The sequence below is a fragment of the Schistosoma haematobium genome, chromosome 3 (genome assembly GCF_000699445.3).
Source record: "Schistosoma haematobium chromosome 3, whole genome shotgun sequence".
Classification (NCBI taxonomy): Eukaryota; Metazoa; Platyhelminthes; class Trematoda; order Strigeidida; family Schistosomatidae; genus Schistosoma; species Schistosoma haematobium.
The window spans coordinates 34,540,814-34,555,169 of NC_067198.1; the positions used below are offsets into that span (position 1 = coordinate 34,540,814).

Sequence of the window (14,356 nt, forward strand, 5' to 3'; positions counted from 1 at the left end):
ACAACAAAACAGAATATTAATTTTATTTATTGATATTTAGTATCAAGTATGTAAGTAGCTGTTTTATTTAATGCCTGATTCAATTGAGTTCACTATGATTCAAAGCATATAGTGTCAATTTCTTTTCGGTTTGGTCAAACAACGAAGCATTTTCCAGTAAGTCTTCGGATAGCGGTTCATTTCTATACATTTCTATACATAAACAATCCGTGGACTTTTTTGCTTCACTGAATTTTGTGCTATGATTTAGATGCTCATTGAGGACTTTGAAGTTAATGTAATCGAAAATTACTTAAATATCTGTTGCACAGAGCTATGGTCATTTGTTCTCATCACATCTTTGAAGAGGAAAGAATGCTTATCCATGATTTACTAAACAAAAATGAATAACCATCAAAGTTCCTGATGAATCATATATTGTTAACTAAGTCTAAAAAAGTCACTGTCAGTACGTAAAAAGCCACAATTCCTGAAATTACAATTTAAAGTCGATATAGCCAGTCAAATTGAGTTTATATATCAAGAAGAACCGGGGACAAACATTTATCGCTGAAACAATATATTCTCCTTTCTTCGTTTATTCATTAATGAAATCGGTAGTGAGCTCTTTCCAGTGATCAAGAAAAAAAGATAAATTATCTACTCCTCCCTTCATCTATTTGTGTGTACCATTTTAGTTGCTGTTGTAGAGCCATTTATATCGACTATACTATCAAACCATTACATTCTTTGATTTCTGAACTTCATTTTATATGGTTTACTAAAGGTGACGATAAAACAATATGTATCTCTTAACTGAGACTGAATGCCACAATTACACAAGTTCGGCTTTCAAAGTTATTCACCAAGTTCCATTGAACTTTCTCTATGATTCTCGAATCAGTCTATTACAAAGGATCCCGTAGGTTTATACAGCCTCTTTCATTTACTTTAACTTTTTACATAAATATCCTTCTGTCTCTCAAAATATTCTTTTCAATTATCCATTCTTGTCATCTTAATTCAGTTTTAATTTCTAAATTTATTGTTATGTAATCTACCCTAAATATCTATCTAGTTTTTTTCTCACTGGCTGAATGAATTATCTGTTAATAAATGTACAAGTAACATTGAACATTCATAAGTAATTGTTTAATTTCGAACTATTCTCATACCTGTGTAACTAGTTGTAATATTCTGTTGATTATGTAATATATCTTTAGTCGTATTCTTAATTTTAACTTTCCATCCATAAATTGTTTACTATATTCAAAACAAATTTTATGATATACATTGTCGAATAGATCTATCAGTTATTTGATATTGATTTTATACTTCGGTTAAAAACTCATGTACAGCATTGACAGGAAACTGCTCGAAAGAAATATCCTATTAATTGGTGGTTGGAGATAGTTAACAGGAAACCCTGGACCCAGGTATTGTGCTATTTGGCACTGGTCAGCAAGGTGTACTTGTAATTTTGTGGGAACTGATTCTCCCTAATGGATTCGATCCCTTGCCACCTAGCTTCATAGTCAGAAATGTTACCACTGGGCTATCAAATTTACGAGGTAATTAAAAAGTAAGATTTTTTTTTCGTTTTACAGTAGTTTAGAATAAAATGTTGAAACCCAGTAATAAACGATGCAAATGATTTCCATCATCATGTAACTATGAATAAATTCATCCAAATTTATTATGATTTATATCGACTATCAAAGCATAAATGAATAAATAAAGAGAACGTGATTATTGATTGATTAACTATCGTGTAGATACACAACGATTTGATACACACGTCATACTACGATGCAGTATCAAGTTGAAACTTTTTTCTACTGACAGATCCAAAGGATGATCGAACCGTTTTTAAAACTGAAGAAAAGAATTTATAGTCTTCTATCCTTTCCTAATTGAAACTGTAACCCATAAATTAACATCAACAGACTATTTAGAGATTCTAATGAAGAATATTTCTTAGTTTTCAGTCATCTTATTTAGCTGACTTCTAATACGACACCTCGGTTCTTACTGCGTTTCTTCCATTAATAGATATATATCTATCTACAGTAACTAGATAATAAATAAGTTAATCCGGTCATCAATATTAGTTGTTATTATGTTTATATTTAGCTAAACATGACTTGACATATATTCTCAACTGTTTTGGTAACTTTTTATGTGTATATATAAGTATACATGTATCTATGTATAAACTGAATGTACACCTATACATAGATCCACCGGTAAAATTTCAGAATATTCTTAGCATATTCTTTCCTATTAAAGTAATAAATTGTGCCCAATCAAATAACTATACTGATTGGTTCTTCCTTTCTTTTGTTTTTTCCTTTTTTTTTACTTCTAAAAGAACAAAATATATTTCTTCATCCTTATAACAAATACACATTTGCACTTATCAGCACTCAGAAGATTATAAAGTTATATACATATACATATACTACCCTATACATATGTACATGTCTATTATAATTCAGATTTAAGTAATGATGAACAATAACCGATTATTAGATGAATGAATCAAATTTTACTTACATGATACAATCCTTATAAAGGGGAATCATATAGAATAGTGTATGTATGCACTTAGTCTTTCTTATAAAAATTTTTTTTTTAAAAAGTAATAATAAAAGTATACAGTGACATGCACACAATTACACAATCATTATTCAATTACACACTGAATAAGTTTCTATGAATGGAACTGGAGAAAAATTAAAACAATTCATGAATTTGATTTAAAACCTTATTATAAAATTACCTTAGTAACTGACAGAAATGTATTTGTCTTTTCTTATCTTTTCTCCTTTTTCTAAAAATGAATATAAAACTACTACTTATATAAATTAATATAAAAAAAAGACTTTGTTACATACTACTTAAAAGAAAAACAAATAAACGATTGTGATTAGTGAGAGAAAAAAGAATGTTATTCCATCTTATTCTAATTCATTGTATTGTTTATATAATCAATGCTCAAGGTAAGTTGATCTATTCAATATAAAATTTTTGTTTTATTTTATTTATTTATTCCCTTTACTTATCATAGACTTCCATCATGAAATGATGAAAGTTGACTTAATGATCTAATTATTATTCTATGAATCTATGGTTAGTTTATTTAAATTGTAGCTTGATTTTTCTTCTTTCTCTTTCGTTCTTGCCACGTAAAGATCATGTTTGAATATCACATAGAGTAATTCATTTTAGATTAAGTAAATATATATACTCTATTAATCTTATTATGTAATTTATTATGATGTATAATTTTCTATGAAGCTGTTAGATACTGGTTACAATTCAATGATTAGATAGTATGTGTTCGATTCTGGTCCAAATGCCTCAGTTTGATGTTTTGATCGAGATAAATATTCTCATTTGTGATAAACTATGACCACAGATTATAATCATTCTATTGACTGATTGACAGATAAATAATGATGTTTTATGATTGTTTAATGATTATAAATTAGCTAGATGTAAGTTTGAATGTATTGAATGTCAGTTTCATCCCCTTATAGTAAATTTTAGTGTTATATACATTACAATGCTGTAAACAGAACACGGATGGGGACAATCGACTGCAAAAGCATGTAATTACAAAGTTACTTGTAAAATAAAAAAACCATATAGTGAATTGTTAATTTGCAAAATATCAATGCATCATATCAACCTGGACTGTCCCTGTTGCAAACATTAATCCATTGTCTCACATTTCATTGTTCATGCGTTTTCTACAAATTGCATTGTGTTGTCGCTCTTCCTTTCTTGATCTTCCCCCATCTTCTGCTCCCAGACATTGCGTTTTCAACTCGCGTCATATACTACTTACATCAATATAAGTAGCGCGCACCACAATAGAATTTAAACTGTTTAATTTAGTGATCTTCCTTGTAAATTCATAAAATTGATACAATTGGCTTGAATAATTACAAATTATAGGTAAACAAGTATCTTTTATATTTAAGTAACACCATTTAAGAATATCATTTTAATTATTATTATTATACTGAGGTTGATTATTTGCATATTTATTAGATTGCTAGATTGGATATTATTAAAAGCTTAAATATTTTAAGTTCAGTTGTAATATTGATTTATATAAAAAAAGATAGATGTTGGCTAATATTGGCGTTCAGGACACACGTTTTGTCCTATTTAGGACTTGTCAGTTGAATGTATTTGCATCCTAGAGTTGATATTCACTCTGAGACTCGAATCTAGTACCATTCATTTCAAATGCTATCATGTTATTCATTTCGATACTGAGTCCTGTTTGTTTGAATCTTTTCATTGATGTTTAGAAGTGCAATTGATCATTCATTTTTGTTGATAATCCTTGTAATTTAAGATAATATCAAAACAATCCTCTCATAGGATATAGATATGCTAATAATGGATTGATCAATTACTGTCCTAAACATCAATAGGATGATTCAAACAAACAATCTTCAGAGAACATAAACTTTCTTAATTATATCTATTGGTTTGACTCTAATAATGAACCGTATTAAGCCATTCAAATTTCACTTATTTTCTTAAAGAATGATCCGTAAATTTTCTTTATTTATAAATGAACACAACTAATCAATAAGTTACTAACCTAATTATGTTAAGTAATATGTATTTATAAAAGAAATTTGGTAATTATTAAATTTTGTATAGTTTCTTCATATTAATATACTAACCGCAAACTATCACTAAGTGATTCTTAGCATCATCAAACTATATGGATATCTATAATAAAATGATAAATTGTTGAAATTATCTATTTGTTTACCTATTACTTGTAACAATTTGAATAAACAGAACAGAATTATCGTTAAAGAGTACTTACTCCCAAATGCCTTGGTATGGCCGAAAGTGGGGACAGTCATCTCTCCCTCTCGAAATGCTTTCACATGGCCACGTACATACAAACACTGCCAAGAAAGTCCTATTCACTGCCTTTTCGTGGCATTACTGTTGTTTAAGAAATTAAGAGGACGAAAAGCGAATTTCCAACGCTTTAACCAGGTTAATGAATATGGAGGTTCCACCTGGGATAGTTGAAAAACCCTTATTCCAAACCAGTGGTGTACATGGGCTCCAGGATCCTGAAGGAACGAATGGCGTATGAACCAAATGTTGGTCACCGGCTACCAAAAGACTGCATCTCCTTACGTTGCTCCACTGCCTCGTGGATTAGACTTTCAGATAGAAGACTGCAGGTGTGGCCCCCTAACATAACCACCTGTTTCGGTTTGGACACCCTGTCAGTATCACAACCCTCACATAAATCGAATGATTGACGTGACGCAAATCTATTTGGTACCTCCTTATATCAATGTTTATATGTTTAGATAAATAAATAATAAAAAGTACTGACAAATGGATTAGTAATGAAATTATTTAACACTTAGTTTTGCATAGATTATAGGGAATAAAACAGTTTTGCAAATACACTATAAGAAATATTCTAAATAAAATTACTCCTCTAACCATCTATAGGATTGCAGTGAGTTTATATGCAAATTGTTTCATTATAAATTTAGTCATTAGACTTTTCAATAAATTTGAGTTACCATAATCATGTTCAATTACATAACGAATTACCTTTTTTGAATTGATTGTTATTGAAAGTGTCTTATCATGGAATGAAGTTTATTGTTACTGAACACTTTACTTTAGAGTAATGAACAAACATATTGGAAATATGGTGCGTAAAAGAAAGAGAAAGAGTGATATGTGCAAATGATTAATCATGACGGAATTAATATAAATCTTTAAATTTTATAGTTGAATACATGAGTCAATCTATGCTAGACCACCTTAGAAAACCTGGAAACACTAGATGGCCTCTTCGTTCTAGTATGGAATTCTTCAGCAGTGCGCGTCCGTGATCCTGCACCCAAGACCTTCAGTCTCACGTACTAACACTTAACCTTTAGATCACTGAGCTGACTGGCATCCAGCGGTGTTAATGTCTAACTCCAACCAATCCAAGATATCGCACCACCGTCCATCATTGTCTTTAGTAGGTAACTACCTCATTGTTGATGAGTCCCATATTAGGACGAAACGGCCGTCCTATGCTTACAGGTTTTCCATGGTGATCTAGCGTAGATCGACTAATGAATTCAACTATTTAAAAAAATGCTACAATCTTCACAAACCTTCCATTCTGATAAAAATGTTTAAATTTCAATACAATTTTACAGTTAAAACTTATATAGATATTTCAAGGAAATCATCAAATTTCTGTAATTATTAATCAGCCTTACTGTAGAATAGATTAACTAATATCCTTGTCTATTTTAAATGATATGCAACATAGAATGGTGAACATTTAATCCACCTTAATATCTATTAAATTTGCCTTAAAAGGATGTAAGTTATGCGGAATTGAACATGTTTATGTTCTGAAAAAACATCCGCTTCAAGTAGGAATAATTTCAGATAGATTTGAGTTGATATATAGAAGGTTCATTGTTAACAATATCTATCTCATTGGTTTAATTTTTTCTTTACATTGTTAAGGAAATATGTCTTAATTAATCACTTAGTCAATATCTATAATGTAGTATCGAAGTTTAAAAGTAATCATTCAAATTAATCACATACTTACATGTTAATCCGAATTCCTAGATGCTAATCACTGAGCCTACTTTTTTCATTCTAATCACCTACATATATATATATATATATATATATATATATATATATATATATGAATAATAAGACATAAGTATGTCTTATGAGCAAAGATGGATAATCACTAGAAATGGAATCCAGGATACGTGTTTCGTCTTATTTGGGACTCGTCGATTGGATAAGCCTGCATCTCAGAGTTAATGTTCACCCCGATAGTCGAACCCAGTACCATTCGCTTCAAACACCATCACGCTATCCATTTAGCTACTGAGTCGTCAACATCAATTCTGAGATACAGATACATCCAACTGACAAGTCCTAAATAGGACGACACACGTATCCTGAATTCCATTGCTAGCCACTATCCATCTTTGCTTATAATATTTTTTAGTTAAAGTAATATATCGAGGTAATAGGCATAAGTCAATAACAGACTGATCAATTGCAGTGCTAAACATCAGTGTTAAGATTCAAGTAAACAATAGCAAATGGACATAACTATATCAGTTATCTGACATAATTTATACAAACTTCATCTCGAAAACTAATCGATTATACGGGGATATTCAGTGGCCAGATCTGAATGATTTAATTGTGAAACTTTAGTTTTTATTCTGGACAAAAGGAATAAGAATGAAAATGTCCCCTTAAGTATGATATATTCATGTTTGTTATTATTATTTCAAATTAATTATGAATAGAGTGAATACATTAAAACAAATAATCAATCAGTAGTATGTCTCAATAAAGTGTTTATGTTGTATATTCTTTATTATGGACTTCTAATGTCTTTATTGACTCAAAATAGACGTTCTCAATCTCTAGAGGAACATTAGTTCCCAGAGTACTGGGAAACAAAATAAAATATACTGAATATGTTGTCCCTTCCAACTTTAAGATTGTGTGTAGTACATCACTTCAAGTTACTTTTCCAATAGTGAATACAGAACTTAAAATTTTCAGACAAATTCAATATTTACTTCATTGAAAACAAATGCTAAGAACTTCCTAATTTAATCTATTTATTATGGTTAACTTATATTTTCTAAATTATGATTTTTGGATTGTTAATGATGAAAAATATTTTCTTGTATTCTTTTAGGTTGTACAATGGACGATGGGAGAGTTTTATCCCCCGGTGAAGAAGTTCGATTAGCAAACTTTCCATGTGCAATATGCCGTTGTGATCCAAATACACGTGAAGTTGTTTGTGAAACAGAAACTTGTCCAACTTTGCAATGTGGAGAAGATGAAGGACAACTTCTAGAACCTGGTCAATGTTGCCCAGAATGTGTTGGTAAATTCATTTGCATTTCTTTTTCTAATGACTGAAATGATTGTTTGATGCCTATTAAAATTAATATTCAACGATTGGTTCAAAATTAAAAAAATTTGCCCTCTAAATTGCTATGATAATTTTAAAATAGTTTACATCACTGACTGAGTTTAGAAGGAAGCATAAAACAGTTGTTGTGTTCTAGTATGAAACTCCTAAAGAGTGTGGAGTCAAGACCCAATTACATGATATAACCATAAACTTCATGTCTCAAACCAATCATATAATTTTCAGACCAATTCCTCCAGATTTTAGACGGTTATGTAGGTAAATTCAGTTTGTTATATAAACTGTTCTCGAATTCAATGGTCTCCATAAAACCACAGTCCTGACTGAACAGTTATGAAACTATTTATTTATTTATTTTAACACGTAGATATTGGTACAAGGAGGCACCAAATACGTATGCGCCACACAAATCTCATTTGATATATGTGAGGGCTGTGATACTGCCCGGGTGCCCAAATCGAAACAGGTGGTTTCCTTAGGGGGCCACACCCGGAGCCTTCGACCCGAAGGTTTGATCCATAAGGCAATGGGGCATCGTAAGGAGATTTAGTCCCATGGTAGCCTGTGACCAACGCCATTTGTTCCCTCAGAATACTGGAGCCCATGTCCCATGTCCCCTAGGTTAACTCTCCGTGTTCACCAACCCGTTTAAAGCGCTGGACATTCACTTTTCATCTTCTCAATTTCGTAAAAAACAATTATGCCACGAGAAGGTAGTGAGTAGGACTTCCCTGGCAGAGGCTATATACGCGTGACTATGTGAGAGTATTTCAAGAGGGATAGCTGACTCTCCCCATTCTCGGGCGTACCAGGGCATTTGGGGGCATGAAACTAAAGGAGATAATTTTAATATTATAAAAGCAAAATTATTCTGTAAGGCTACTAAAATGACTGTATTGGTCAAGTACATCATCTACTCATGTAATCGAGCCACAAATCGCAACCGAACAATGTCAGAATAAAGGACGACTGACTAACTATATATATATAAATTCGGTTAATATCACATAATTGAATTAGTTGATTATTCGTAGCTGGAAACAAAAACCACAGATAAATCAATATTTATCTAATACTGTCCATTATATCAAAGCAATTATCGTTGGACTTAGTTGACTAAGAGTTATTGTATGAAATGTATAAGGTAATTTACTTGTCATACATATTATAAATTAGAAAAAAATTGGATAGAATTATTATTTGTGCAACATTCCACTTAGCTAAACTGACAGAGCATCATAACAGTAAATCAAAGGTTTATGAATTCACTTCCGTTTATTCCTATGACATCAGTAACATATTATTCTGATTTATGTTATTAATTTCAATTTTTAAGGATTTACTATTAAAGCCCCATTTAATTGATGAAATACGTACTAATTCGCCATTTTTTTCACCATTCTTTGTTTCATTTCTAAAAAATTAAAGCAAAGAGTCGTGTGGTAAGTACAGTTTAATAATATAATAAATTATTATTCAGTATACTACTGTGCTATTTAATTCATCCGACAATTTATGTTCATTCATGAGTGCTATTTATGTTATATTTTTTTATGGATAGTTTCTTAGTTCAGGAACTTTATTCAAGCTGCTCGAAGAGTGGAATCATATGTACTTAACGGGATATTGGACTTAAATGATTTTTTTTAACCATTAATTCATCTCATGAAACTGAGATAATCAAAGTATATGAAATTTTCAATGATGTCACGAAGCTAGGATATGGTGACAAAACTTTTAGTGATACATTTTATCTACTTATAGTTTATCAGTAAACAATGATTATCCACTAAAAACTACATGAAAGGAGAATGAATATTTCAGTAAACTAATAATTTTTGACAATGATCTCATTTTCGTTGGCATAATATCGCAATAATAAGTTATCCTTTTATTAATTAAGACGAGTATCAATCGTCTGACTTTAAGTTGAACTGTGTTCCATTAGGATACTTGTATGTATTGCGATAAATATGTTTATTGTTCCATTACAGTCAAGACAATAAATTTAATATTTAAAACAAAATAATTTAGCTGATATATGGTGAAAAACAAGATAGAATATGTGTTCTATTCGTAAAACAGAGCAACTGAAATAACCATGAAGAGAAGAGAATTATTCAAACCACTTTTAAGAAAAGAAAACAAGTCTGAATTAATTGGGATAATGAATGAGACACTAACTTGTACTAAACGATAACATAAGTAGGAACAATCGAATGTATTTGGAAACAAAATTATAGAACGTTTTAGTAAAATCTGAGAACCATAAAATAACTCCTTCATTTGCAAAATGTCAGTCACTTGTCTCAAGCTTGACTGTTCCTCTGTTTGCACTCCAATCATTTTCTGTTCTCGTTCGCTTTTCTTCGATCTTCTTAAGATTCTGATGCGAGTTATTTCACTTTCAATTGGTGATACATACTACTTATATCTATCAACATCAGTACCACACATCACAAACTCAATAGTGAAATTAAACGGGGATTTTTTTATATCATACATCAGATAAGATTACAGATGTTGACCATTGGATTTTTTTTCATTGCTTCATAATAGTTGTCGACAAAAGCTTTGCATAACTATTTGAAAAATGTAAAATATGTCTATAAATGATATTCATAATGAGAGTAGTCTAATAAATGTAATGGAGAATGAAAAAAAACATAGCATCCACATAAATCTTCTTTACATGCATTACTCAATAGAAAGTATGTAAATAATTAAGGTTCATCAATATAAGTGTCAGTTGGACATTCAGATTTGGTAAACTTATTACCGGTATACTTAATATCAAAGGAATAAGCCAAATTAATATGGACGTACTGAAAGATCTGTTTTCAAAAAAAGGGTTATATTAGAGCTGTAAGATTAGTTAACATTCTTCATATTAAACAGAAGAGAAACCACATTTACACTGTATGTAGGGTGACTATTCCGATGTTTTATTTTGCGAATACTCTTCTGTACTGTTGTCGATAAGTGACTCCATGTTTGTATTCATTTATATTTAGAATAACGGCAGAAGGGTTACTTATTGGTTAACCTGTTTACATTTGCTCTGATCATTTTTAGTTTCAAAATACCAATCAATCTTCTGTGATTCGGATAGGAATTTAATTAGAAATTTAATTACACAAAAACATATACGACATAACTAGGTTGCACCAAATAATATTCAAAGTGTGGGTACTTGCCACCAATAGACGAAAATATTAACAATCGAGATTCATATAGATTAGGTAAAGCTAATTACAACATTGGATTACGATTGATTTGAGTATCATTTGTGTTAATTTATTATTCCCTGAGATGGAATACTTGTTGAATTATAGTAGATTTTTCAATTCCAATACAAAATTGACCAAATAGTATTATAAACTACACGTTCTTTTCATTTGACCAATCTAGACTTTTAACATTTGTAGTCCATTTCAAGTATATCAGCATACCAGACAATCGTAACTTAATCATCAAATCAAATCACCATTTGTTTGCTAACAGTTTGATTAACTGAAATGACAAAACAGTGTTTTTAGTATTAACTGTAGTGTTACATAAGAGATAGTGTAGTGTGTGCTACTATTATATAGACATAAGTAGTATATGACGTTATTCGTGAACAGAATGTCTGGCAACAGTGAGACAAGAGAATCAAACAGTAAAAAATGGAAACAAAATGCAATTTGTATGAAAATGCAAGAACAATGAAGTCTGAGTCATTTTAAGACAGTTGATGTACGTTCTGCAAATTACGTATTTACCACTTGATTGCTAGATTTTATTAACAAGTTCTGTAAGCTTGTGTCAAATACATTCGATTGTTCCCCACTGGTGTTCTGTCCACATAAATGTTCTCATATTTTATTTGAGTTGACAAAAACGCATCATAAGTGTAAAATTAAGCAGAGATATTCACTTAATGTTCATTACTTTGATTTAATTTGAAACGCTCAGTTTTTCATAGTGAACTTAGTAAGTTTTAAGACAATCTACATTACATTGCACATTTTTATCTGATCAATTAGGAACCAGTACTACCCCAAGCTACACCTCGTACATATACTGACGAACCAAGGTCGACAAGAACACCAAGACCAACTGCCGAACCAGCACAAACTCTACCACCTCCACCCCCACCATTACCTGATGGGTCTCCAGGACTTCGAGGACCTGTTGGACCGCCTGGACCTCCTGGACCACCGGGAGATCCTGGTTTCGATGGTGAAAATGGATTGCCTGGTATGCCTGGTCTCCCAGGTCCAGTAAGTTTCATAATTTCAAATACTTGATTTTTTTTTCTTGCATAATACAAAAAGATTTTGTACAGTTTACAAACTATGATAAATACTAGCTTATTTAATTTTTTGGTAAACAGTTACAGAAAACATTCTTTTGATCAAAGTGTACAAACTTTCAGGTACATAATAGAGAAGGGGCGGGAATAAACTAAAGATCAATAAGATCATTGAAAATCACTTCTCTACCTTCTTCTAAATATCATTAATTCATATTGGAACTAAGTTTTGCAAATTGTAAATTTAGAATTCATTTTAATTTATCTAGAAAAGTATAAAGACAATAAATTACACAAACATGAATTTATGGTTTGCAGTTGATTGAACTAGATTAAAAGACATATTCATCGATGATTTTGTTACATCTCTTTATATACATTTATCAACCATAACATATAAGGAAACTTAAATATGTAACATTATAAGTCATTTAAAGCTGATAATTGACTAGTTACATAATACATGAAAATATTGTTTCTATCTGTTAAAATAGAATATTTAATGAAATTTTACCCTAAGATTAACTTTCAACCCTAAGCTTACACTGTTTAGACTACACTTAGTTGGAGTTTTAGATATCTATGTTAGTTTAATGACTAGAGCTAGACGATAGTCTAATTTATAAAAGGATTGAAGATACAAATATCGAAACACCTTTAGAGGATATCTGAACAAATTCTATTTTGCTTCAGATTGCTATGTAAAAGAATTATGTCTCAAAACAATCAATCATTTTCATTTTCTGCCAATTACAGATGTTGGCTTCACACACTTAAACCATACTATAATGAATGAGATTAAACTATAGAATCTCTTAGTAAAGTATGAATATTTAATTGGCATATTTCCATCATTTGTCCTTTACGTTCTGTATGATTCTTCTAGTTCAAAATTCCTTTCTATTTTCACATCTATTCAATTCGATATTCTTAGCCTTCTGTTGCCAGGTTTTCCACTTCTGATTGGTATAACATACTACTTATGTCGACAGACATAAGTAGCATACACTACAATATTATCAAAATAATATAGACAAGTGCAAAGGGAACCTAGGTAAAAATAATTATCTCATCATAAGCAAAGATGGATAGTGACTAGCAGTGAAATCCAGGATGCGTGTCTCGTCTTATTTAGGACTCATCAGTTGGATAAGCCTGCATCTCAGAGTTAATGTTCACCCCGATAGTCAAACCCAGTACCATTCGCTTCAAACAACATAACGTTATCCACTTAGCTATTGAGTCCTCGGAGATACTGATACATCCAATTGACAAGTCCTAAATAGGACGACACACGTATCCCGAATTCCATTGCTAGCCAAGTCAATAATAGACTGATCACTTGCAGTCTTAAACATTAATGCTAAGAGATTCAAGTAAACAATACGATGTGAATTATCTCATTGTTATAAAGTTTGAAATTATACACTAAATTAGCTAACTTTTGTAAATAACCAAAGTTGGTCAAATATTTTGTGTGTTTGTTTGTTTGTTGTTGTTGTTGTTGAAAATATTAAACTCTATTGACTTCGTCTTGTTGATAGTAATCAATAATTTTTCACTTTTTTTTAAAATAACACCCTAAGTAACTAGATACAAGTGCTCTATAACTTGAAACAATAATGACTATAAACTAAATAAGAAATTCAACAGATAAACTAATCAGTTGAAGGAAAGCCGAAAGAAATCGCATTTGATTAGAGCGCCAAATTTAGAAACATGACTTTGATTATATAAAAATTTTTTTGATGGAGTTTTGTTCTCTGAGCTAGATGGTTTAGTCGTAACCATCCAGCTTAGAGAACAAAACTCCATCAAAATTATCCACCTGAACTACAAATCTTCTCCATTATCTCAACATTTTTTTTAGAATTTAGGATCATACATTAATCAATCGTTTAATATTAATGTCAATTTTATCTAGTTCTTAGGTCTAAGCATAATCTATCAATCAATTTACAATGTAATTTCTAATTTAAGTAATGTAAACTTATAGTATATCATGTTTTCTATCAAGAAGTTAACGGAAATCGACTAACATTGAACGTGGATAATAAGGTAATGGTAATACCTTCAACTAT

At 30.7% G+C, this 14,356-nt stretch overlaps 1 protein-coding gene across 2 annotated transcripts in view; it reads left to right on the forward strand.

The window, feature by feature from the left end:
* The first annotated feature begins 2,385 nt into the window (after positions 1–2,385).
* Positions 2,386–14,356, forward strand: part of COL1A2 (Collagen alpha-2(I) chain) — a 48,758-nt gene continuing 36,787 nt past the window's right edge. Inside the window, exon 1 of one of the 2 annotated variants that reach the window (XM_051213709.1) lies at positions 2,386–2,981. In XM_051213709.1, the coding sequence (XP_051069707.1) occupies positions 2,973–2,981 (9 nt within the window). In that variant the 5' untranslated portion in view covers positions 2,386–2,972. Of the gene's footprint in view, positions 2,982–9,337; positions 12,244–14,356 lie in introns of those variants that run through there. The other variant, XM_051213708.1, reaches the window with a different exon arrangement.